This window comes from Euleptes europaea, chromosome 11, assembly GCF_029931775.1.
Source record: "Euleptes europaea isolate rEulEur1 chromosome 11, rEulEur1.hap1, whole genome shotgun sequence".
NCBI lineage: Eukaryota > Metazoa > Chordata > Lepidosauria > Squamata > Sphaerodactylidae > Euleptes > Euleptes europaea.
This window is the reverse complement of record NC_079322.1, coordinates 53,463,469-53,490,635: the sequence shown is the minus strand read 5'-3', so window position 1 is coordinate 53,490,635 and position 27,167 is coordinate 53,463,469. Positions and strand designations below refer to the sequence as shown.

Here is a 27,167-nt window from a genome sequence, read left to right as displayed (position 1 = left end):
TTAAAACCAGTTAGGAACCAAAAATAAATGTACCTTGTTATACTGACGGTTATAATTTTTGTGCAGGAAAGCCTTCGTAAGTCAAAACATGCAATAATAACGCCAGCCCAAGTAATTTTCACCAGGGCCCTGTCGCTGGCTGCAGGCCTCATACTGACGCTGATTCCCAGCATGTTTTCCTAGCCCCCTAGGCTGGACTGCCGTTGCTAAAGGGGGGGGGGGGAGAGAAAGAGAAGCGCTCAGGCGTAGATAGCAAGAAGCGGGCGGCGCTTTCTCGTGCCATAGGATTTTGTTGCTGCCTTGGGGGGGGGGCGGTTTGTACGAGAAGCAGGGGCGACCTCGTTTCCTTCCACCAAGGAGCCCGCCCAAACACCGCGGACGAGTGCGGTGGGTTTTGAAGGCGAACAGCCGGGAAGCAGGAGGGCTCCCGGAGGAGGCTCGGGCCTCGTCCCCGCCGGCGCCGGAGGAGCGCCTGCTCCCGCCCCGCTCCCCTGGCGGGGACTTCCTTTCTCCCTCAGGGTACCCATCGCCGGCCGGCTTCCTCGGCTCCCATGGCAACCGGGCCCGGCCTGTGTTGTTGTCGTCGTCGTCGTCGTCGCCGGCCCTGCTACGGCTGCCGGCGGAGGCCCGAGCCCAGAGGCCTGGCGCCATGGCTTCTCCGGCCCGGCCCGAGGCCTCGGCGACCACCCTCCTGCCTCCCGCGGCCGTGCTGGCGTTGAGGAGCCCTTCGTCTTCCAGCCGGCGGGGGCGGCTTTCCGACTCTGACTTCGGCAGCAGCCTCGAGCAGGTGAGGGGAAGGGCGGGGTCCTCGGCCGCCCGCCGTTCCCCATCCCACCCTAGGCCCGGTTTCCTAATTCTTCTCGCCACCCAGATGGTGTGAGCTTTCGTGAGCCACAGCTCACTTCTTCAGATACTGAAGGATGCTGAAGAAGGTACCTGAAGAAGTGAGCTGTGGCTCACGAAAGCTCACCCCCGGCCAGAAAATATTTTTGTGAGTCTTTAAGGTGCTGCTGGACTCTTGCCCTTTTCTACGACTGCAGACAGACTAACCAGAAAGTCCCAACTAGGAAAGAAAATCTTCTTTAACGCTTACATTTTGAAGTGTAAGGATGTGTCACTGATTTTATGATTGCGGCGATAGCCAGACAAACTACAAACCTTATCCGTTAAAATCGGTTACATAATTAAATTAAACCCTCTCTATGCAAAATACAGATATAGTTGTGTCAATTAAAATCACCATATTCACAAGGCGTATAACGGTTAAAATCAATTAAAATCACCAATACCCTTCTCCGAACGAATTTTAATAGCTACAGAGCAATACTCGGCTACTTGCAGAGATCGCTGAGAGTCTCCCTCCCGTAGGAGGAATTTAATTTTCTCTTCCTCTGAACTGGTCTCCATCCTGTCAATAAGAGGTAGAATTAGTTTCTGACAAATTTCTCATAAAAAATACATCTAAATAGAACATGACTGGTGCTTTCCATTTCACCTGATCCACAAGGACATGCCCACTCAGATCTTGCTAACTTCTTGTACTTTCCCTCCAAAATTGCTGAGGGCAAGGCCGGCCCTCTAACTAGGGTTAATGCTCTCCTTTGGTTATTTAGCTCGATAGTAGATAAATATTCGGCTGGCGCTAAACGAAAGCGTGTTCTAATAGGAGCCAGGATGTGTCACTGGTCACCAAGACTAGATTAATTCATGCCATCGTATTCCCTATTACTATGTATGGGTGTGAAAGCTGGACAGTGAAGAAAGCTGATAGGAAGAAAATAGAAAAGGGCAAGAGTCCAGTAGCACCTTAAAGACTAACAAAAATATTTTCTGGCAGGGTATGAGCTTTCGTGAGCCACAGCTCACTTCTTCAGATACTGCAGACAGACTAACACGGCTACCCACTGTGAATTATCTTCAAGGAAGAAAATAGATTCCTTTGAAATGTGTTGGAGGAGAGTGCTACGGATTCCGTGGACTGCCAAAAAAACAAAGCAGTGGGTTATAGATCAAATCAAGCCTGAACTGACCCTAGAAGCTAAAATGACTAAACTGAGGCTGTCGTATTTTGGTCACGTCATGAGACGACAAGAGTCACTGGAAAAGACAGTCATGCTAGGAAAAGTTGAGGGCAGCAGGAAAAGAGGCAGACCCAACAAGAGATGGATTGACTCAATAAAGGAAGCCACAGCCTTCAATTTGCAAGATCTGAGCAAGGCTGTCAAAGATAGGACATTTTGGAGGACTTTCATTCATAGGGTCGCCATGAGTCGGAAGCGACTTGACGGCACTTAACACACACACAATGCTTACCATCTCATATCATGGGTCACTGCTGAGAGGCCCTGCACAATAACCCTGCAGTCGGCACCGAACCATTGCAAATCTTATTTAATTCCTTCATGGCTTCTGAGATTTTACTAAGCATTGTCTACCCACTTACCTTTTCAGCTATAAGAACCCAATACTTTCTTTTAAAAAGTGAAAGCTCTGGTTTTCAGGTTGCTGAATTTTGCACTCAATGCAAATTCTCTGCTTGTATAGCACTTGTGCATAAATGTGGGATATATGTCTTTTGCTGAAAATGAGAGGTGACTTTTCAGTACCAGGGGCAAAGAATGGGGCCTGTGCACATTTACTGAGAAGTAAGTCTGACTGTGAGGGAAGGTGGCATGGTATAGCCCGATCTCATCAGATCTGGGAAGCTAAGCAGGGTTGGTACTTGGAAGGGAGACAACCAAAGACAACTCTGCAGAGGAAGGCACACCACCACTGCAGCTTCTCACTTCCCTTGAAGGCCCCTTGCTGGGGTCGCCATAAGTGGGCTGGGACTTGACGACATACAATTTCAGCGTTAGCAATGTTTTGCTGTTTACCTATTAATTCAATTAATCTGTTTTTAGAATGATTACTTGAAATCTGTGGACCTTAATCATGTTATCAAGCTACTTGAAGAAACAGAATCAGTAAGTATAGCCATAGTGTACAAAAACATCTGTATTTTTCTTAAGTAAGTTTCATTGGGTTGTCATTGTGTAATGATTAGCCAGAATTAAGCACTTTCAAATTCTGATAACAACCAAAATACACAAGGACTAAACAAGCACAGTACAAAACAAACTGAAATATTGGTCGATTTATTTCTTCATATTTAAAATATTTATATCCTGCTTTATCTCCTCAGACTCCATACAACTATCAAAGCAACAAGTTGCAAACATGCAATATAACAATCAATCATCAAGATATAAACAGCCAGATCTGCCAATTTACCATCCACCAAATTCTCTTTGGGGGAAAAAATTACACATTTCTTAAATACAGAAAGTGCAAGTTCCCTCCACACACCACTCTGGTCAGCCATTCCAAAGGACTGGTCCTGCCATGGATAAAGCCTGCTGTTGCCAAACATACAGTCCTGAGAGAAGACACCACAAGAAGGAGGCTGTCTGAAAAGCACAGCGGTTGTGTGGGAATATACTGGGCGTGCAGTTTGACAAGTATGCAGGCCCTGTGTCATAAAGAGTTTTAAAAGTAATAACCTGCATTTTAAATTGGGTTTAGAGGCAAATAGGTAACCAGTAGACTTCATACAGTTTTATATTCCAAGCATCTGACCCCAGACAAGAGTCTTGCTGCTACATTTTGTACCAATTGAAGATTCCAGTCTTCAAAGGCAGCCCACATAGAGCAACTTACAGTAGTCCAATCTGGAGGTATGGTGTTGCAGATTTGTGTGGCTAGGTCAGAAGAATCTAAATAAGGAGCTAGTTTACAAACTAAAAACAGCACTGATCTGTTTCTCCATTGGCAGGGTCAGGTCTGAGAGCACTCAAAGCTCTTAGTTTGATCTACTAAAGAGAGTTTAACTGCATCTAAGGCTGGTGAACCAATGCTAGCCAAACACTCTGCCTCACCTCCATCACACACTAGTGTCACCTTCATTTTGCCTGGAGTATACTTCAGTTTGTTTGCATGCTGTCAGCCATTTGATCATGGCTTCAGGGTACTGAGCCCCGTGGCACAGAGTGATAAATTACAGTACTGCAGTCAAAAGCTTTGCTCAAGACCTGAGTTCGATCGTGACGGAAGTCATTTTCAGCTAGCCGGCTCAAGGTTGACTCAGCCTTCCATCCTTCCGAGGTCGGTAAAATGTGTACCCAGCTTGCTGGGTGTAAAGTGTAGATGACTGGGGAAGGCAATGGCAAACTACCCTGTAAACATTGTCTGCCTAGTAAATGTTGGGATGTGATGTCACCCCATGGGTCAGTAATGACCCAGTGCTTGCACAGGGGACTACCGTTATCTTTTCAAGGTACTCACCCAGGAGCTTCACAGTTGCTTCTGAAAGCTTAGATAATGACATGTAAACCTGCATGTCATTCACATCTTGAAAACTTACTCCAGAGCTACAGATTCTCTCAGCCACATTCTCTCAGCCAAAAGTTCAACATAAAGATTAAATATCATTCAAGATAAAATTGATCCTTGTGGCATCCCACACATCAGGTCCCAGTTAGCTGACTCTGCCACTTTTAATTGGTTCCTGCCAACAAGAAGAGAACAAAACCAACAGTAGACTTACCCTTTTATCCCAAATGTTTATCCATCAAAATACTGTGGTCGATCCAGGAAATAATGCTAGCATATAAAATTTACTCTCGCCTAAGGGGAATACAAAGCCCTACCTATACTTCTAAATTTCAGAATAATATTTCCCTTTCTTGCAGTATTCTGACTCAAATGTTGGCTTAGGCAAGAATCAAGCCAAACTGAATCTTGTATATACAATTTAAAAATAATAGATTGGATTGGGTGAATCCCTTCTGCTAAATTGTATCCTAGGACTCTCATCTGCTTGGTGGAAGGGTGTCAGGATCCAACCCAGTACAAATAAGAGCTCTGTTTGTCACGCAGCTTGGTTTTGTTATGGAAGAATTTCATTCGTAACAATATTTAGTGATTACAATAATTTTAATTGAATTTTGCAGCTCTGTGTTGCTTGAAATCATGTTAATCACTCTCCTTGGATTATGATAAATTGGGTGTATTTGTTCTGTGTAACCTATGATAAACTTGTTTAAAGAAAAAGAAATCATTGTCAGCCACATCAAAAGTTGATGATAGATAAACAGCAATGGCTTGCCCTTACTAATTATAGTTAGAGGTCATCTACTAAGGCCAGTAGTGCTGTTTCAGTCCCAAATCCAGGTCTGAAGCCAGATTGGAATGAGTCAGGTATAAAAGTTTTGCCCAGAAATGATTGCAGTTGGTCTGTCACAACCTGTTTGTCACCTTGGCCCAAAAGAAGGAATTGGACACAGGTTGATAACTGCACACATCCGTCTTATCCAAAGATAACTTCTTAAGAAGAGGTTGAATCACAGCTTCTTTCAGCTGTGAAGGAACACCCCTTGAAAGAGATTAATGATCTTCTCCAAAAGAGTTTCCACCTTTTCCCAGCGTGATTTTAATAACCACAATGGGCATAAATCCAGGAGACAGCCTTCACAACTCTAAGCACTCTGCTAACATCAGTCACGGAGACCAACCTGAAACTATCCATAGAACTCTGAAAGGAGAATATATGGAGATAATTATTGAGATAAGACTAATTTTTTACTTGCTAAATCTGCTGTACATGATAAAGGATATCATTTCTGAGCATTCTTAAGAGAGATTCAGTAACTACACTGGTAGTTGGTAGTGTGAAGTTTGGAACCTCTGAGCAGAAGGATTTTTACAACATATGAGCAGCTACATTCTAAAGATGGTAAAAGGCAGAGACATATAGCTCTGCTTCATTTGCCATCTAAAACTGACTGAGGACCAATTTTTGCCTATGTGAAATCAGTCATGCCCTAATCTAGGGAATCAGGGTAATTCTAATCGATTCCTAGATCACCTCTTCCATGCCTCACCCATTCCCTGCATTTAAAATGCACATTGTGTACCTGCACATACTGCTGTTAAACACCATAAGTGTTTCAATAAATAAATAATAGACTGTAGGCATCTTATGTGGGGAGGGGTTATTTGGAGGTTTATTTATTATGTTTCTCATTGCAATTTGTCAGTCACCTTGAGCCACAAAGAAAGGTGGGTATAAATGCTTAATGTCTACTTCTTAGTCTCACTCAACCTATTTTTTCTTTTTAAGAGTAATTCAGAAGAACTGTTGCAAGCGCTACAAAATGTTGTAAAACGGTATGAATCTGGGATTGTATCCTTTTCTTTTTCTTCAGACTGAAGAATGGAGAAGAAAATGCAAAGCAATTTTTGTTCATTAATAGTTTGCTATAGATATATGGTCAGAAACAGATATGAATATTATGAATCTCCATCTGTCTGTAAAAGCAAATTGTGCATGTATGCAGCCCTTGTTCAGATTAGGGCCTGCAGAGATGGGAGAGGATATGTAATCCTTCATTTCAGTTTCACTGATCAAAACTGGGCTACCTATGCTTTTATTAGCACATTAAAGGAAAAAGGGATTTTTAAAGGATGCTTCCCTCCTCTAAAATTCTAATCAGTGTGAGGAATTCTGTTTTGATTAGCAAAATAAAGTTGCAGGTTTAAGGGTTAAATTCCCTCTTCCCCCCACACAGATACATAAATTTCATCATGTTGGCTTGTGTCTGAAGTAGATTGCTTTAATAGATTAATGCTTCTTGGTGGCATACTTTTTGCAGTGGAAGTTAATCAGAAATTATTTTTGTTAAAGATAAAAGGAAGTATTTTTTCCACACAACGCATAGTTAAATTGTGGAATTCCCTGCCCCTGGATGTGGTGATGGCTGCAAGCTTGGAGGGCTTTAAGAGGGGAGTGGACATGTTCATGGAGGAAAGGGGTATTCATGGCTATTTGTTGGAATGGATGCTGGTCATGCTGCATAACTGTTCTCTCTAGTATCAGAGGAGCATGCCTATTATTTTGGTGTGGTGGAACACGGGCAGGATGGCGGTGCTGCTGCAGTCGTCTTGTTTGTGGCTTCCTAGAGGCACCTGGTTGGCCACTGTGTGAGCAGACTGCTGGACTTGATGGGCCTTGGTCTGATCCAGCAGGGCCTTTCTTATGTTCTTATGTTTGTATGCTTATTTTTATTGTGATCTTTATTATGTGCTGTAGTTTTATTTTTAAAATAGTACATGTCCTGAAGTCTTGAGGATAGTCTAGTTAACATCTAAATAATAACTATCATTTGTCACAGTCAGACAAGTTACAGTGGTATAACATTACTGGCTTCACAATAGCAATATCAGTATAGGTAGGCTGTTAACTGCATATACATTTATACAGCATAAAATGAATTATGATCTATTATGTAACAACAATTCTTTATTGGCTGGTGCCAAAATGCTAAGCAAAAAAGAAATATATATTAAAATAAAGGCTTACCATTGCCATGTATTGCATATGGGATTTATCTGCGTGTACATTTTGAGATGTTTAATATATCCCTCTGTTAGAAATGACAGGGAGGTAGATCTTTTATGACTGAGGTGTGTGCTAAATATGGTATATTAACTTGGCAATCTTGTGCAAAGGTGCTTCATTGATTTCAATGGCTTTGATAGAAGTAACTCCGCATAGGCTTATACTGTAATTCTCTGTAAATAAGTCTGCTGTTTATTTTAGGCAAAGGGAACTCATCTAGGTTTTATTCTGAGTAGCTCATTGAGGCTGGGATATGCTCTACACTAGGGTGAAAACTGATCCATTACTACTATTTTGTCTTAACTGCTCGATTTCCCTTAATTCTTAAATATTACAAGCCCCTTAAGGAGTTAACAAGAATCTCTAAAATTTTAAACCTATGTGCAGAAAAAATTCCAGACCACAAATATTTTATAGAACCTACATGTGAAATTGTTAAATTATATCGGTAAGTATTCTTTATTTTAATACTGGCCGTTCATACATTGCATATTATGTACAGAGTTATGCTACTATTCATTGATCTTCACCTGTTCTTTTGCTGTCACTGTTCTCTTATGCATCAGTTTTTCATAGCACTCTGAGGTGTGGTTTGATGAGTATGAAGCTACTATTGCAACATTTGTGCCATTAATTATTTGTATCTGATATATAACCTGTAAGGATTCCCATAAATGCACGTGATGGATTGGCGAGGGATTATTGTCACCAAGAGATTAAACTAACGGAGTTGGATCCAGACTAGATTCTTCTGCAGGTGCAAATGCCTCTGCTCATGGAGTTCCATCTCCCCCCTCCTGCATCAATCCAAAATGCCCCCAAATCCTGTCAAAGGAGAAGAAGGGAACCCTTGGAACAAAATTTGGGAGTGCATTTGGGACTGCTGGGGGGTGGGGGCAAGATGATCATGCTCTGTGAATGGAAATCTTTGCACCCCTGCAAAGGCAGGGGATAGTGACTTCCTAGGAGTTGAACCAGCCAGCAGCAGGTTGTTTTGAAGGCTCAGATCAGGCAGGCCTTATGAGGGAAGAAAACACAGATGGATGCCCATTGGCTCAGAAACTAGGAATGACCCAGGCCCCACCACCAACTGGAAGGCATTGGCCTGGGGTGGCCCCACCTCCAGGCAGGCCTTTACTAGGTACAACCCCAGGGCAGTCTGGGAGGACAGGTACAGCTACACCTAAGCATTCAGATGGTAGACTGGGGAGAGATGGCTAGAGGTGTTATAACCCCCCTCCTCCCCTGTGCTGAGGTACGTGGGATGTGCTAATGAAAGGAGGGGACTGGAGGGCATGTCCACTCCAGACTCTGACCCCCCAAGAGATGGAGTCTGACAGAAGTATGTCCTTTTGTCTGTCCTGAACGTATTGCCCATCAACTCCATTGGGTGTCCTCCGAGTTGTAGTATTATGGGAGAGAGAGAGAAAGCTCTCTCTACCCACTTTCTCCATCCCATGCATAATTTTATAAACCTCTATAGTTTCTTCCCTTAGTTGCCTTTTTTCTAAACTGAACAGTCATAGACTCTGTTGCTATGAGAAAGAAAGAGCTGGAAAAAGTACAGAAGAGGGCAACCAAGATGATTAAGGGGTTAGAGCACCTTTTCTATGAGGAAACACTGAACACAGGAAACATTCAGTAATCTTTCTCTTCAATTATAAATGGAGAGCCTGGCTTGGTAATGTGATTTATATTGGATTGTATGATTACATTTTAAACCATTTTTTATTTTACTTTTGGATTTTCTTGTTATAAAAGCTAGTACAATCTTTATATTGGATTGTCAAATCTATAAATGCAACCAGAGCTAAATCACAGTAGCCATAAATAGTATCCATATCCTGCAAATTTACTTTCATTCCCTCATGTATGGGAATGAAAATTGAAGATTTAACTTTATTCCCCAGTGGCGTTTTATACAGTTTTAATAGGAATTTCGTTTATGTTTTGCAGGTTACCATTTTATAAAAAGAAGTTATCTGATGAAGTGAGCTATGCCAAAGAAGCTCAAGAATCAATTGCACAACTGGGTAATTTTAGTCTGCTGATTTGTTTACAGCCTGGGTGAAATTTTATTTTTGTCTTTTCCTTCAGACATATATTTGTGCTAGAAATGTCCTGATTAATTGTAGAACTGCTTGATCCATACAAGGTATTCCAAACCTAAAAATAATTAAAAATATGGAGTTTTCTTTACTAAATTCATACCCACTTTTCTTTCCATTGGGAACCCAAAGCAGCTTACATTGTTCTCCTCTATTTTATTCTCACAATAACATTGTGAGGTAATTCAGGCTGGGAGTGCAACTTCCCCAAGGTCACTCAGCAACCTCCCATGGATTTTTAATGAACAAATGCTAAACAATTGGGGGTGTTATAAATAAGTAATAAATAGCCCATCAAAATGAACAAAGCAAAAGTGACAAAGTTATATAGCAATTATGTGTTACTACATTATCTGTGTTGATTACAGTAAACCGCTCTAAACTTCCTTAAATACAATAAAAGGAAATTTGGCTATAAGTATCGTGCTTATCAAATCAAGCCAGAACTCTCTCTAGAAGCTATAATGGCTAAACCGAGGCTATCGTAATTTGGTCCTCAGCAAAAAACAATCACTAAAAATATTTATTGCTATAGTTCAGCTGGCTTCAAACCAGGGGTACCCAATGGACTGGCCAGCAGGGGTCACCCTTCCAGGTTCCTCATTGGCCAAAGCCTACAATGCTTTGCTTTAATTTCAGTAGGTACCCTAGCACACCCTATACAGTCTCAAGAACTGTGTGGCCATGTCCCTTCCCTTACTGTAGTCTTCCCTTGACTATAAGGCCCTCTGAGAGTTGGTCTAGCTCTCCCCTGCTGTTGAAGCTGTTTCCTCTCCTCAACATAATTATCAGAGCTCTCTTGCTGTCTTCTCCCAGGCCTCCCAGCCTTGTCTGCTACTCTCCACAGCTGTGCGTCGCCTCCTCCCTTGGAGTTGGCCACAGCTTTCTCAGTCCTTTCCTCGGCAGCCACTTCTTATGCCTCCAGATACTCCTTCCTTGCTCTTGTATGGGCATCTTTAGCTGCTCCAGCTGCCACTTGTCTCTCTCCTGAAGCCGTTTCCCTGGCTGCTATCTCACCTCTCCTTTGCCAGCCTCCTTCCTCTATCTCTCACTCTCTTTTAAAACTTTGTGCTTGTCTGCCCTCTCCCCACCCTCCCATCATCGTTAGTCCCCGTGTTCCAGCCCTGCCTTTTTTACTTCTGGCTGGGCAGCGGGAAGCTACCAAACACTGGTCAGAGCTTGCGCGGGTGGGCCGTTTGCTACACACCACTTCCCTTAAGTCCCATCTGCTACAAATACATGTGTAATAAATACAAATTAGTATCAGTCCATTTCAGAATATCCTGTCAAAGAAACAACGTGATTAGTTGTATCTGAATTACAAGAATCTGAAGGTTACAATTGCTGTGTAAAAAACACTTAATTACATATATCGGAGTTACAAGAATCTGAAGGTTACATTGCTGTGCAAAAAGGTGGGCTCCCGGGTGTCACTCGTTTCAAGGGAAAATCTTCTTCAGTTTACTCTGTCTGCCCTTTCTCATTATTTAGAGACAGAAAAGTAGTTCACATAAAGCCATGTAGCCTAATAAAAATTCACAATATATATTCTATTAATAATAACAATAAAATACACTGGATCAAAAATCCATTCTTATCCAAGAATGAAAATCAATAGAGGCAATTACCTTGAATTAATAAAGAGGCGTATGCCCACATAATCAGTTATGATGACTCATCACCTGTACACACACATTATAAGAATAAATATCAGAATCATGTAAACAACATTAAAATTGGGGAGTAGCAAGAAACCTAAGTAGATAGCCTTCTCTCAAAGCAGTTTGCCTTCTAAATATTAAATGGTCGTGTTATGTTCAGTGATTCTAATTTTTAATAGTCTGGAGGTCTGACCTATATATAAGAGATTACAAGGACAAATGAAAACCAAAATCTTTTTCTTGGAATACTGAGAAGACATACAAATTGGTATTAAAATGGGGAATGCCACTCATCTGTGATAATTGTTGTATATCACATTTTTCCCGTCTCTGCAGGTTATTTGATGAGGGTACCATGTTCTCAAGTAAGGATACAAATCTGTAAGTGTCTTATTAGCTTTTACCATGCTGAGCCACAAAAGAAAGAATTTGAAGGTGAAATTTATTTGTATTTAAAGTATAGATTAATGATTACTCAATCAAATGTAGCCACGATTTATTATAGGCCTAATTCAGATAGTTCCAGGATTCTGTCTCTGTGATAGAGGAGCAGGCAGATATACCCCTTCCACCATGATCGGAACATGATGTATTCCACATGAATATCATGTACACATGGAGGGCTGAATTATGCAGAACAGGCAAGATCTTCTTGAGAACACGATATGTGATAAAAGTTACTTAACATTTCCAGTATAAGTTCTTAGTTTTAGTTTGTTGCACCTCTCTCTCTTGTTTAGTTAAATGCAGTTCCTCTCTAAACTAGTGTTTCTTTTTTCAGGGTGGGTTGATTTTAAATCAGTTTAAAATAATTGATTTAAATCCAAATTCCTAGTTTGAAATTATTGTATTTCCTGATATGGTACTTAAACAGTTTAAAAAGCTTAAATGTGATACATAAAACTGTATAGAACAAAAACTTTGAAGGAAAAAGGATCTGTGATTAAAAGAGCGATTCCATACTGTAAAGGAAACCATAGTTTCCCTTAAGCAGAATCAAAAGCCACAATCAAACTAATGTTTCCTGTTCTGGTGTGCAGGCAAAGAACAGTTGTGCGAACTATAGTTTTCCTCATTTGGAGGTAATAGCATTCTGTAGGTTGCCAGAAAGCAGGAATTTTGAGGGAATCAAAACATGCAAAGAGAAGGAGGGAGGGGAGAGTGAATAAGGCCAAGATTTTCTCTTATAATACCTAACTGTGGTTGGTGTAATATAATCTGAACTGAACTAATGTGTTTGATATCGTTTTTAAACAATGATAAACGTAGGGTTTAATAATAGTTTGTATTACATTCAGATTTTATTTTTCACCAGATTAAGAGACTATGATATTTTTAATTTTTAAAAAATCTGGTTTTAAGTGGTGTATTTTTATCTACCCTGGTGTTTTCATGTAATATTTAATTTCATGGAACATCAATCCTATTATTTTAACCAGCTCTATTATAATAGTTGGTTGGATCCCATGGGGGATTTCTGTTGATGGAGAGGGGAGCAGTTTTTCCAAATTCTGCCTTCCCGCTGCAGACCTCCAACCCGTCTCGTGCTGCTTGTCCCTAAGAGAAGGAATCCAGGAGGCATTTGGGGCTACAGTGGGAATGTGAAAAAGTTGCAGACTGCTAACAGAAATCCTTCTGTCAGAGGAAATGTTTTGTGGGATCTAAGCCATTGTGTTATAAATACATTTTAAAATGAATACAAGTGGCTCTTTTTCTAAAACTTTAGAAGATGACATATTACTTCCCCACATTATCCTTTGTTTTATGCTAACATACCTTGTATAATATTACAGACTTCTTTCAATTATTGTTTATGCAGTTTACCAACCTTTGCATGCAAACTATAAAAGGAAGATGGTGGAATTAGGAGGGTTAGCAGAAACATTAGTCTTGGCGCTGGCATTAGTTGAAAATCAACTTACTGAAAGATTATGGATAATTAAAACACTGCAGCATCTTTCCATATCTGGTTAGTATAATACAGATTTTAAACATAATTTTTTTTTCTTATGCTTACCTAATTTTCTCTGCTGTTCCATGAAACAGGCAGCATCAGTGGAGCTAATTGCTGATCATTTCATATTTCAGAGGCAAACTGCAAGTTTATGATGAAAGCCGAGGCGCCAAAAAGACTGTGTTCTCATATGAATGATGCTGATGTCACTGGGCAGCTGCTATTCCGGTCCTCAGAAGTTCTCTGGAATTTATTAGAAAATGCCTCTAAGGAAGAAATTGTTACTCAGCTCAGTAACTTGGAATGTGTACAGTTAAGTGCACTCAAGCATAATAGAGGCTAAGGCTGATCTAAAATTATAAAGCGTGGGCATTTTTAACCTCATATTTAACATGCTTTTAAAATGCAGGAGGAATGAAACTCTTATTTTTTTACTAATGCTTGAATAGGAAATCTTGTAAAGTCTCAATAAATAAGGAAGTGTCATTTATTGCATTGTTAACATATAAAATTAGTTAAGGGGGGGAAACATAATCTGTCCTTTAGATTCCTACATCTTATTTTTCTATGTATCAACTCATAATTAATGTATGGAATTTGGTGGTGACTATTGGCTAAGCTGACTATTAAAAGTATTAGACAAATCTGTCAACGGTTTTTAGACATGCTAGCTTCCACAATCAGAGGCAATATTCGTATCCTTCTTGTGGTCTTCATGAAAGCATCTATCTTGTCCCTGTAGGAGGCAGAAGGGTATACTAGCTCAATCCTAGGTCTGTCCCAACAAGCTTTTCTTAAGTCAGAGATATATTACTCGTTAAAAACGAATATGAATTTGTTTAATGGCTTAACAGTCTAGTTCTTCAAAAGCACTAACTATGAATGTAATTAAAGAAGATGAAGGGAAATGATATTTGAAATTTCAGTATTTTATTGGGATTGTGTTTGTTTATTTAAAACATTTATTAGCCACCTTTCTAACTTGCAGCACTCAAGGTGGCTTACAGTATAAATAAAACAGTTATACAACACCTAAAAGACAATTGTTGAAAATCTAATTAGGACTGCCAGTACAATAAAGCCAAATTAGTCAAATGCAGTCCTAAATAAAACTGTCTTCAGCTGCCTCCTGAAGATCGAAAGTGACAGGGCCAGTTGCACCTCCCTGGGGAGATTGTTCCACAGGTGTGGAGCTGCCACCGAAAAGGGCCTCTCTTAGGGTTGCCAGGTCCTTCTTCTCAACTGGCGGGAGATTTTGGGGGCAGAGCCTGAAGAGGGCGGGGTTTGGGGAGGGGAGGGACTTCAATACCATAGAGTTCAATTGCCAAAGTGGCCATTTTTCTCCAGGTGATCTGATCTCTATCAGCTGGAGATCAGTTGAATTAGCAGGAGATCTCCTGCTACTACCTGGCAGTTGGCAATCCTACCCTTGATTGGTGGGATAGTCAGAAGGTCCTCTTCCTGCAATCTTAATTCCCATGCAGGAACATATGGGGGAGAATGGTACCTCAGATACCTGGGCCCCAAGCCATATAGGGTTTTATATGTTTGATTAGAGGGTCTTTGTTTTAATAAACAGAGTGTACTGAGTTTTACTTTTCTTTTCCTCAGCGCTCTGAAAGAAGCATTTACAACCTTACTTTTACGTGGTTCCCGCAATTATGATCGTCAGCTAAGAAATGACATTTTAGTGATATCCACTCTCATAGCTCAAAACCCTGGAGCACCGATGATTGTATGTATGCACGGTTATGAGTTTTGTGGGCCCATCTTTTAGTGTAATCGAAAACAATGTGAAGATCGTGATTATATCAAATATTGACACAAATTCACCCCTTTGAATTTTCTTGAGTGTTAGTTGCATGCTTTGCCAGACAACTGTTTCTTGTCAGAGTTCTGTATTACAAGTTCTATATAATAATGTTTTTCATAATGGTATTTTAGTTTGGAATTCAGTAATTCAACATAGAGAGAAATGAGATGTGTAGAGACAACATATTGATTTATTTTTAATACAGAAAGTAAATTTTCTTCCGTCTCATTTGACACCCCTTAAAGCCTGGCACTGTAGGCAACCACCTGGTTCATTCATATGGTGGGCCAGCCAATGAGTTATTGCTTACGCTCTTAAGCCTGCTCACATGAGCTGTGATGCTGACGCAGGGGTTCATACAATTGTGTTAATAGTTTGTGTTCAAATCACGTGGAGCTACAAGTAATTTAGGTTCTGATTATAGTCATACCTCTGTCAAATATTACAGAAACATCTTGTCAGGTTTGTGCCCTGAGCCATTAGTTCATGATATTCTTGTTTTAAACAGTTGCCTATATGAAATGTTAGCATATTAAAAAAATGTATAGCAAGAATAGTAGATACTATTTGAGTCCCTACTGGGGAGTAAGCTGGAGAACAGATAAACTCCATACCCATCTTTTTCAAGGACATCTTATGTTTCTTTCCCCATGGGACAATGTCACTTTGTGGGGTCAGACTCAAGATCTTCCCCATCTCTCCTCTGAGACGAGGCCACCTGTGTCTAAATTAATTGGATTAATTAATTAGATTATTAATTAGATCCCTCCTTCCTGCACTGCTCTGAACTCTCTGGAACTTTAGTTTCTTGGGGGCTCTGGCAGCAGCATAGAGAGAACTAAGGGGAATACCCCCCTCCTGGTCATGTGATCATTTTGGTGGGAAAGCACCAGAGGGAGGAGGGGCTCTCCTAGTCTTCTAGAAAGCTTTGGAAATCTTTTCTGCGGCTGGTGTGCTCACACACAGTCCCAATGTATGCCTGCCCAGAAGACCATCTGATGAACAACAGTTACAGGTATGTGCAACCCTGTTAACACTGCCTTCTGACATAGAAGCACAGGGGTTAACCATTCCTGAAGCCTTTCCATTATTGTGACAGAACAGAAAGTCTTGGTGAGTCTAGTTTTCCTGCTTGAGTAAAGTTGTATTAAACTTTAGGTCAAATGCTCCTCCCAAACGTGACATTTTCTAGAATAGTTCTAGTGATCTACAGTGTATTATAATTACCTATTGGTTTTTTGTTTTTGTTTGTTTACTGCTACTGTTATACCACTACTATGACTACTATTTTTTGGTGCCAAAGGAGTCTTCCAGTCGCCTTAACAAAGTATGTCAATAACAATAAAATCAGCTCAAAAACATGATATTTAGTAAAGTGAATGAAACTGGCCCAACAGGCACACAACAGGTTTAAAATAGCATTCAGCTAAGACCTGCCAGTGCCTTCTGAAATACTTCAGACAGCAATTTTAAAAAAAAGATTTTGGGCCACTGGCACAGTGAGGGTGCTACCACCAAAACTGTCTCGCTTCTAGTCTTGACATCATTTTTATTTTTAACCTTCATTATGCTGTGGGGCCCAAAGTAGGACCTTGGTGTTCAGAGGGTGTCATACAGACCTTGGTGTACAGGTTCATGCCTGTTCCCTACAGTGAGATGTTTAGGGACACTTTTAGAGAACTGTTAATGAAAATGTATTCATTTGGCCATTTTAAAACACAGTAACACCATAACAGGTTCTTATGACATTGAGTACCATTTATTTTGTCAATTTCTTCAGTTACAATGTAGAGTAAAACAGTGATGTTCATTATATGTACACTGCAGTTTAACTGTATGTTGTAATTTTTAGGAAACTGGATTTGCCAAGCAGTTAATACTCTTTGCCACTTTTGTTGAAGGTAAGTCATCAAGCTTATTAGTAACTGATAACTGCATAATAGATTTGAGGTGGTTTGTAATGTGACTTTCATTTAATTCACAGTGAAAAGCCATAATCCTTTGGTAAAAGGCCTCAAACTCACGTACACTAATGAAGATTTTGAGTTGAAAAAGTTGCTGCTTAACATGCTTACTGTACTAGCAAAGGACTTATGTATAGTACAGGTATGAAATCACAGGATGGGATGATTTAATCTTGAATAATATTAAATTATCTGTATTTACATAAGTGTTTAACAGTGCAATCCTAAACAGAATTACAATCCTCTTAAACCTGTTAGATTGGAGTCCAGTAGCACCATAGAGACCAACAAGGTTTGGGGGGCGGGGGAATGAGCTTTTGAGAGTCAAAGTTCCCTTCATCTGACAACCAACACAGCTACCACTGAAACAATCCTCTAAGCTTGTTGATTTTGATGGATTTAGAAGGGTATTACTCTGATTAGGATTATACTGTCAATGTCTTTGTTAAAAGGTCATTATTACACAGTAGTATGTAGGCTGAAACTGACTGTTTTATCATTATAATTTAATTATGATTAACAGAAGGTCCAAGTCTGGACTATATAAGATTGCCTGTTTGTTACAATCTGCTTCTGAAATAACCCAGGTGCAGCATGAGGTGGGGTTGGAGGTCTGAGTTCAGCCCAATTTCAGAAAGTTTTATTGTTGTTTTTTCTAAATAATGCGACTTAATCATACAATTTACATCTACATTTTCAATTAAATTTCCACAATTCCAACCAGGATTACATTTTTGCACACTATTTGGCATTTTTATTTGTGCTCTGCAACCTTTTTGTCCTACTTTGGAGTATGTTTTGTCGCCTTAGGAGAACCAGTTTATCTAAGCCTCTCGGTAGAGCGTCTGTTTCCAGTGGAACAGGCTAAAGGTACTTCAAACTGCCAGTAGAAGTGTTCCACTGGTATTTTAACTTTTGGTAGATCTAATACTGAAGGCAAAAGGTAGAGACCTCTCATATGACCCAGCTTTTTTTGTGGCAGTCTATCAACTCAATCATAGGATCACAGCTAAAATATAATACTTGTTTTCTGCTATGACTGCTGAACAGTTAATTCAGATATTTATACTCAATTTTTCTCCCCACACTGGCTTAGAATATCCTTCTCTCCTCTTCTGTTTTTATTGTAGCAACCCTATGAGGTAGGTTAGGCTGGCTGGGAAAGTATGGTTTCCCCAGAGTCATGCAGCAAGCTTCCATGGCAGAGTAGGGTTTCAAAGATGGTAGTCCAGATGGTAGTCTAGCACTCTCAGCCACTACACCATACTGGCTGTCATAATACTCTTCAGTACATTCTTGACAGCCATTTGCTATGACACCACAGTAGGATGACCATTATTATGGCGTTAGTTGATGTAGCCAGTGCTTTAAACTTGCTTCCCAATGAGAGAGTTGGAGGCATGCAGGCACTGTTTCTTGTTCCCATGGCACCCCAAAACATCAATCCCAAAGGCAAGCTATAAAAATTCGCAAGGAAATCCTAAGAGCAAGCTTGTTTCACTGCCATAAATTACAATTGTTCTTGTTTATTTACAATTTAATCTCCTTTCAATCTTTAGCTGCTACATGAGGGTAAAGTTTTGCTGGCGTTGTTTCATTATGTTAAACCACATGAAAAGCCAGGAGTTCTGGACTGGTCTGCAGCCCAGCATGAAGAATTACAGCTTAATGCAATTGCCACCTTAGCTTCAGTGGCTCCTCTACTGGTAGAAGATTACATGATGTGTCAAGGAAATACTCGCCTTCTCACTTTCCTAGAATGGTGTGCAAGCAATGGTGAGTACAAATTCTACTTTTAATTATGCACAGAAGGTGTAAACACAAATTCAATTCAACAGTTGAAAGCAGTGGGTGCAAAGGTTGAAGGCTGCTGCTCTGTCATTGACTTGAGTGCCAGTTCTTTAGCTATAGCTCTAGGACATTCCCAAGTTTCCTTCTGCAGTGCCACAAAATCCCAAGTGCCGCAGAATCCCTTTGTGTGACTGCACAGAAGACCAAGAACATCAGTTACGAGTAAGCAACCTGTTTTTGTGTCAGCAGTCTTGAATATAACCTTGCCTCTTGCAGAGGACCCCAGTTGGGTTGCTCTGTCCTGGAAGCTTTGCCACTAGACAGAACTGAACCACAAACACAGCTGTTTAAAACTCACTTTTGTTTTCTTCACACGCAACTATGATCACTTGCCCAGATACCTGGGGGTGAAAGTTTCAGAGACCAGGCAAAGTTGACACACAATAAGAAACTTCGCTGAATTAACCTGCATGTATAGTATCTTACTTAGGAATTACTGAATTAGCTGTTTAACTGCTGCAAACATATTTTTGTAATGGTGTCAGATTGCAGTATCGAAATAGGCAACGTTTCCTTTAATATTTAATATGCATTTAATATATGCTTAATATTTTAGCATCTCATGGGTAAAGAAAATTTATTCCATAATAAATTTGTTAGCCTTTAATATGCCACAAGATTCCTTGTTAGCTTGGCTGCAGCAGATTAACATAGCTTCACTTTTGAAATATTAAATTGTAAATCACTTTTACACAAAAGTTTTTTTCAGTGTTCCAGTTGTTGCAGACTGAACATAAAATGTTCTGCAAAAGGCGTTTGGCTTTGGTTTGTTTACAGATCCCTTTGTTGGTCAAGGCAACAGTTTCCATGGTACAGGTGGTCGTGGCAACAAACTTTCACAGATGCGCTACTGCTTAAGAGTCCTGAGTCCTGTTGTGTCTCTTTGTGATGAGGCTGTGAATCTTGATCTTTGTGATCAGGGAGCAATTAATCAACTATTGGGTAAAGTATAGCTTAGCCTCTTTAGCTGATTATTGCCTGGATTGCTGACCTTCATTGTTCCATTTTTTCACTTTTATTATGTTCTGGAATGTTTCTCTGAAATGTTACTCTCCCAGCCATTTTTTGGTAATGAACTATGTTCACCTTTATAGACAACGTACGCATTGCTCCACCACAGCCGATAACAGTGCAAATTGGTGGCAGGCAAATGGGAACACACTCCTTTGTCCAAGACATCTCCAGACTCACCTGTGTTCTTTTTGTTTACACTTTAAAAGCATGATCCAGTCCACTGATAAATCATAACAATATTTGAATTGACCAAATGGGAGTGAAAGAAAAAAATTGAATATACATATTTTTATAATGGATGCATATGCCGTATGAAGGTAGTGTCTCTTCTTGCCTAAATGAAAGGAAGTAGGCAAAGACAAAAATTAAAAACACAAACTGTTGTATAAGAATTGCAAGACTAGATAGAGGTAAAATAATTATAAAAATCCATAAAAACACACACAAAGGGACTTGATGTTCTTTCAGCCTTTAAAAAAAATCTCCTCCCATAATTCAAAGTCTGTGTTTTGGAATATACTTTTTTATCCTTTGCAAGGTAACAGGCTAGGGGCAGTGCAAAGTCTTCCTCCCAAATCAGATCTGGGTCCAGAAAGACAATTCCTATGACTTCTTCCAGGATCATGTGACATGCTATCCACTGTTCCTCATAACTGAATTGTGTAGACCTTCACCCCCAAGAGCACAAAGATGCTTACGGTCTCCATCTACAGTGGGTTTGGCAACAGTTTTTTTCCCCTTAGGGAATAACTGCCCCTGTAGGTTCCCTGTCTTGTTTCCTGCATGCCACATTCACATTCTTTTGATCTTTCTTAGATCAAAAGCTTCACATGTTCCCATCTCAGGCTGCTGTGCAGTCTGCAGGCACTTCCTTTGCATGGCACCGTCTCCCAAAGGAGCCAGGCCGGAAATAAGTTGTGAGGTTTGGCTCACTCTGCAAACACACAAGGTGTAGTCTAAGGCACATTGGTGCTGCTCTTCTGGCAGCTTGCTCTGTGCTTCCTTCCCCTTTGACTGCATTGCTGCTTGCTTCTTGAGCGCCTTCTTTTTGTTCTCAACTTGGTCTTGCCTCTTTGTAGCTCCTGGGTAGGTTTTGAGTAGCTTTTAATTTTGAGTAGCTTTTAATTTTGTGATAGCCATTTCTGATTGATTGGGGTATTGGATCAATGGAACTTTTCATTCCTCTATAATTAGATTCTGGGGCTCTGTCTCTTTATCCTGTTCAATTAATTCTGCCTTATTCAAGTCATTCAAGTCCATCGTAGCCTGCTTTGTCTGTATTTCAAGTAGGCCTGAAAATAAAACAGCCAAATAATCCCCACTTCCTCCCCCCCTCCATAATCTTTTGAATATTCTGTGGGTCTCTGCTTTTCTTTCCTGCCACTATGACCATCAAACTGTGGTAAGACATGTCCTGCAGGGGGCTCCATTTTACCAAGTGGGTGTGGAATTTACCCAGCTGGCCCAGTTCCCTCATTCTCCACTTAAATGAGGTGGTTTCTTCTCTGGCTTCATTTCACCAGTAAGCTACTATCCAAATAACCGGATTTGTAAGAAGAGCTTTTGACTTTTCCTTCTAAATACTTTTCCCTTCCCCAGTGAGTATGTTTTGATGCTTGGGGAAGGGGGACAGCTTGCAAGCACTGGTGGGGGGGCAAACATTGAGCATGCCAACGCCAATATATGAACCTAAATCTAGTTCTGTGGATTTTGATCAAACTCTAACACTACCTTTGTTTTCTAGAGAAGTTTATATCACCTTCTTGTGTATTCTACTAGGTTTGTTAAAGTACACAGCGAACAATTACAAAGAAGAGGCAATTGTGTTGGAAATTCAGACTGATATTTTACTTATCTTGTCAACCCTTTGTGAAAATGATACTCATAGAAAGGTTGGTGTTCCTGCCTTATCGTTCGAACCTTAGATGTTTTTCTAATGTTCTCATGTAAGAGTGTAAATGAGAGGTTTTGTTTATAGTTTTCCTTCTGCGAGTCATGTCCTCTGAGACTTGGGTCGCTTATGCATGGGAGTTTTACCTGAGGTTCGTTGCTCGCTGGACCCACACTTTCTTCTTGCGAAGCTATGCACCAGCAGTCTCCAAGCTCAAAACAAGAAGCTTTTGAATCCCCACCCCTTGAAATGCCGCTTTGTAATTGTCTGTAGTGCTTTCTTTGAGAGAAAAGACGTCCCCCCTGCAGAAACCCAAGAGCCAAGTCAAAAAGCATTTTAAAAAACAAAAACAAAATGGAGCTCCCTAAAAGGAATGGGGGTGGGAACCCTAGCCTCATTTCTAAATTCCTTTCTTCTGCTCAGAAAGAACTCTGAGGAAGCAGGAAGCATTTGAATCCCCGCCACTTGACATGCTGCTTTGTAATTGACTGTAGTTCTTTCTGTGAGAGAAACGTCCCTCCCCCAAACTTCCATGTCCCGCGCTTTGCCTTATGCATGGGGATTTCAAGCGGGCTGAGCTCAGAGGAGATGGAAGAATCAGGTTAATAGAGGGACGGGAAGTCCCGGGATTTGTGTGGGCTGGCAGCCAGGTCATCGCTAATAGAGGGAAAAATCATGCATAACTCCCAAGGAGCAACTAAGACAGACCGGGGATGAAAATGAGTGAAAGTACCCATGCACAACCGACCTTGGTTTCTTAAAATTGGCAGGAATGCATGAAAGTAGCTGTTTGTGAGATAATCCTCAAATATACAAAAGTCTAGCCCACAGCAAGAGCACAACTTCTTCCCTCTGGCAAGGAACTACCACTGTGAGTTTGACATGCCCGGATTCTCTCCTTCCTGGGAGGGTGGAGAAAGGCAGTGGCTGAGCCTGTACTTCATACCTTTTAGATCTTTCTTGCTGCTGTGAATCAGTGTTTCCCTACCGGTTGGGACCCAAAAGTGGGCCGCAAAGCCTCTGAAAGTGGATTGCGGGCCACCCCCACCCCCCAAGGGCCACCATTGCTCTCTTTTATATTTTGGAAACCAAGATCTGACCCTTGAAACAGTATCTTCCATGTCATACATTAGTTAGCTTTTTTCTTCTTCAATGCATTTACATGTTGATCAAGTAAAATGTGCTCTGATGGTTACTCGAGTGAGTTTGTTAGACTCTTAGGGGGAATTAAAGGGAGTAATGGAGAAGGAGAGGGTGGTAAAAGACCCGAGTGTAAACTCCGTGTTCAAAGGCTGCTTATGTCGGAATGCCACTTGCTTGCTTATGTCGGAATGCCGTAGTGAGGGTAGCTGCGCCCTTTGTGCGATGCTTGTTGGTTTCTCAAAAACATCTGTTTAGCCTCAGTAGATAATGGAATGCTGAACTAGATGCGTGCCAAGGTTATAGTTTGCCTAGGGTGCCAAAAACCCTTGGGCCAGCCCTGGAATGGGTCGCCGCACCAAGTAAATTTGGAGTTGTGGGTCACCATACCAAAAAGGCTGGGAACCGCGGCTGTAAAGACATCTTGTTTTAAGGGAACTCATTAGACTTCAAAACTAGCCGAGCTGAGGCTCTTTTTCACATCATGGGTGTAACATTTAACTTGACTTTAAGTCTCACTTCAATACAGTCCAAAATGGAATGACTGTGGTGATGATAATGATTATAAAGTACCTTTGTGCATTCAAAGTGCTATAGAAATTATTATTAATAATAATTATTATTATTAATAATAATAATAATGCATAGTTCTTCCAAATTAATGTGATTTGACTGATTCAACAAACAGGAACTCTTTGGATGGGAAGGAGTGGATACACTTATTCCATTTATGAAGTTGGATGCAAAGAAATTCTATGGTGGACTGGGTCATCATCGTCTCCTTTTTAGCACTTTGGACAGTTTATGGTAAATACCACCATTTTAAAACATATATATTAAGTGAAATATGGGAAAGTCTTGAGATGGGCTACTACTACTTTCTGTTAAAGAGGATTTTGAACACAGTGAGAGAAAAATAAATGCACGATGCCAGCATGCCATAGTGGTTACAGTGTCGGGCTAGGATCTGGTAGACCCAGGTTTGAATGCCATGGAAGCTCACTGGGTGACCTTGGGCTAGCCTCTCAGCCTAACCTGCATCACAGGGCTGTTGTGAGGATAAAATAGAGAAGGGGAAAATGTTGTAAGTCACTTTTGGTCTCTGTTCGGGAGAAAAGGGAGGTATAAATGAAATTATTATTTTGGTTGCTAACCAGTGCTTTTTAATTGTACCACTGAATAAAGGTTCACAGTGTTGGATCCAGAATAAACTTGTCAGTTTCCACCAATTTCCCCCTGCAGATCACCCTTGTATTATTCCGCAGGGTCCCCTATTCCACAGGAGCAGTATTTCATGGAGATCAGTGGGCTGCCATGAGAGGAGGGAGACAGGAATGGTCCGTTCCGCTAGTGGAGAATTTTGTCTGGATCCACCCCATTGTCTTTGTGGGTTTGATATACTAATGAACTGGCCACCTGTAATGGGATGGCATTCTTCTTTACCCACTTCTTAATATCTGCTGTAACCATTCCATTGCCAACCTGAAAAACAATAACAATATAGAAGCTGGCTTATTTAATTTTTCTGTTTCCATCAACAAATAAATACTCCTTCCTTCAAAGCCATCTTTATTCTGTGAACGAGCTCACATCTCTTGATTTTCAGCAGTAGGTGACTGAGGATCAGAGTTGTCACCTTGCAGGATTCACCTTTTGTTTCATAGGCACTTGGTGCATGACCAGGTACAGCATGTTCACTTAGTCATCACGTGTCTGGTAATGCTCAAAAATACGGGTGACTAAACTTTACTGACCAGGGACATGTCCGCACTTACCATTTGCGGTGCCGGCTTCCGTGGGCTTTCCTTGCATGTTCCCACTGCAACTCACCCGAAGGATTCCGAGGACGTCTCCAGAGCGCAATTTCACCGCATTAAGCGCATCCGCTTATACGGCGAATTAAAAAAATAAAACGTCCTCCACACCCAGTGCCTTACAGTGGGAACATGCAAACTGTGTTCGATCCATTTCCTGGTGCCAGCCCACTTCCTGCGGCCAGCCAACCCCCGCACTCCCCCCGCCTTCCTTACGCTGGACCAATCACCATCCTTGCTTGGAGAAGCCGACTGGGCATGCGTGGGAGCATGCCGGTCTGGGCTTATCAAAAGCAGCGGACAAAGGCGGCACGGTGGGAACAGAAATTTAAACTCGTCTTGGATGCTTTCGTACTGGACGCATGTAAATAGCGAGGTAAGTTGCTGGTGCATTCACGGGCCAGGTTTCATAAGTATCTTCATTGTGATGCAGCTGAAGAAAGTCGCCTTGGACAAAAATCAAATGCACATATATAAATCCAGGATAAGTCTGTCCAAAATTTAAAAATGTATGCACTTATTGTTTCAGAGAAGCTTAAGCAGTGCAATATTATCATACTGCTAAATAAAATACTAAATAAGGTGCTTTTTGTATCTCTTATTTTGAGCCAAATTTAGAACAAGTAGGAAATTGTTCAACAGATGCAGCTCCCTGGAGTCTTTCCTTTGAAAAAAAAATTATTTGGTCTGTGAAACAAGTAAACCACTGTTGAATGCAACATATTGATTAGTCTTCTACAAAACATTGCAAGTTAGAGATTCTCTAGTAGACTTTTAGCCACCAAGCTTCTTCAAGACAAGCCCAGGTGACATGGAACACATAAATATGTAGGCCAATTCAGTACTGTCGAAGCAACCCTGTTCTTACTGTCTGTCATCCCCTAGGACCACTGTATATATTTATTTTCAATGCAGGAAGTATGATCCATTATCAAGGAACCCAGAAGATATGTGTCTTTAAAAAGGCATTGTTCTGTTTTACTGCCAGGATATGTCTAGTTTTTACATTGCTTTACCAAAGCCATATATAGATTCTTGCAGTGAAATAGAAATATATCCCATTATTTGCAAACTACAGTTGGTACACATCTTCCATTTGTGACTATTCAGATCTTGGTTCCTATGTTAGGAAAGGTAACTTGAGAAATGGTCCTATAGTGAATGAAATTATAAGCAAAACTTCTTGTTATAATAGAAAAGAGGATTGAAATTCTGAGGCTAAGTGTTCACCAGTTCGAACTATGATAACATATAGTTCCATCCTAAGCAAAGGAGCCCCGTGGCGCAGAGTGTTAAGCTGCAGTACTGCAGTCAAAAGCTCTGCTCACGACCTGAGTTCGATCCTGACAGAAGTCAGTTTCAGGTAGCCGGCGCAAGGTTGACTCAGCCTTCCATCCTTCCGAGGTCGGTCAAATGAGTACCCAGCTTGCTGGGGGTAAAGGGAAGATGACTGGGGAAGGCACTGGCAAACCACCCCGCAAAACAAAGTCTGCCTAGAAAACGTCGAGATGTGACGTCTCCCCATGGGTCAGGAATGACCCGGTGCTTGCACAGGGGACCTTTACCTTTTAAGCAAAGTTACACCTTTGTAAGGCCACTGAAGTCAATGGGCTTAGAAGGCTGTAACTCTGCTTATAATTGCACTGTCATGTCAGCCAGAGCATTTCCTCAGCTATGTTTTTCTGAACATGCATTGAAATAAAACACTTTTTGAGGAAGTTTTCTATAAAACAAGAAACATTTTAGAAAATAAAATGATAGAAAAGGTTATATAATGTTAACTTCAACAATCTAAGTGTACTTTGTTTTGTGGACTTCCCCCCCTTTTACAATATATTTAAATTGTGCATTTAAATGCATTTAATTTGCATATGTTTTTGAGTGGAAGCTGAACTCTTTATTTAAGGTGCTGTGTCATGGGCTGTACCATTTTAGAGGACTATTTTCTTGAAAAGGAGGGTCTCTTTCTCCTCCTGGATTTGCTGGTGGTGAGTATTATTATTTGAACTATGAGCTATACTAAACGTATGAATAATATTTTGTTATTGGCTCTTCTCGGGATTCTATGTTTCAGCTATATGTCCATTGTTGTGATGCTTCCTGATAGTTATTGCATCACTATATGTATCTAACGTGTGCCTATGATGCTTGCAAATTACACTGCATGTACAAAGATCGTGGATGCACTGAGAAAGAGAGATCCAGTTATCCCATGTAACGCTTTGCTTTGAAAATACAGGATCCTCAGAACAAGCGTGATATCTTGAGGGAAGGCATGTAGCCTGGGGGTTGGATTCCACAGTCCATTACCACTAGCAGAAGGGAGGGTGATATTGCCTTCTTCCTGCTGCAGACCTCCAACTTGCCCCTCATGTACATATGTTTGTTGGTTGATTTATTTAGCTCAGGGCAGCTAACAAAGCAACAACAATGTGCAAACACACAAAATCAAGATAAAGACAACACAGGAGCAGCATTTTGGGCTGTAGCAGGATGGGGAGAATGAGGAAGCCCTGTTC

General features: G+C 40.8%; 1 protein-coding gene across 1 annotated transcript in view; it reads left to right on the top strand.

The window, feature by feature from the left end:
- Positions 1 to 649: 649 nt before the first annotated feature.
- CFAP69 (cilia and flagella associated protein 69) overlaps positions 650 to 27,167 on the top strand; it is a 39,223-nt gene continuing 12,705 nt past the window's right edge. Inside the window, exons 1-16 of the mRNA XM_056857092.1 lie at positions 650 to 787; positions 2,904 to 2,966; positions 6,161 to 6,223; positions 7,777 to 7,886; positions 9,395 to 9,471; positions 11,544 to 11,642; positions 13,027 to 13,176; positions 13,296 to 13,473; positions 14,773 to 14,896; positions 16,827 to 16,875; positions 16,959 to 17,080; positions 18,498 to 18,714; positions 19,567 to 19,731; positions 21,583 to 21,695; positions 23,523 to 23,641; positions 26,555 to 26,636. Of these exons, the coding sequence (XP_056713070.1) occupies positions 650 to 787; positions 2,904 to 2,966; positions 6,161 to 6,223; positions 7,777 to 7,886; positions 9,395 to 9,471; positions 11,544 to 11,642; positions 13,027 to 13,176; positions 13,296 to 13,473; positions 14,773 to 14,896; positions 16,827 to 16,875; positions 16,959 to 17,080; positions 18,498 to 18,714; positions 19,567 to 19,731; positions 21,583 to 21,695; positions 23,523 to 23,641; positions 26,555 to 26,636 (1,869 nt within the window). The remainder of the gene's footprint in view (positions 788 to 2,903; positions 2,967 to 6,160; positions 6,224 to 7,776; positions 7,887 to 9,394; positions 9,472 to 11,543; positions 11,643 to 13,026; positions 13,177 to 13,295; positions 13,474 to 14,772; positions 14,897 to 16,826; positions 16,876 to 16,958; positions 17,081 to 18,497; positions 18,715 to 19,566; positions 19,732 to 21,582; positions 21,696 to 23,522; positions 23,642 to 26,554; positions 26,637 to 27,167) is intronic.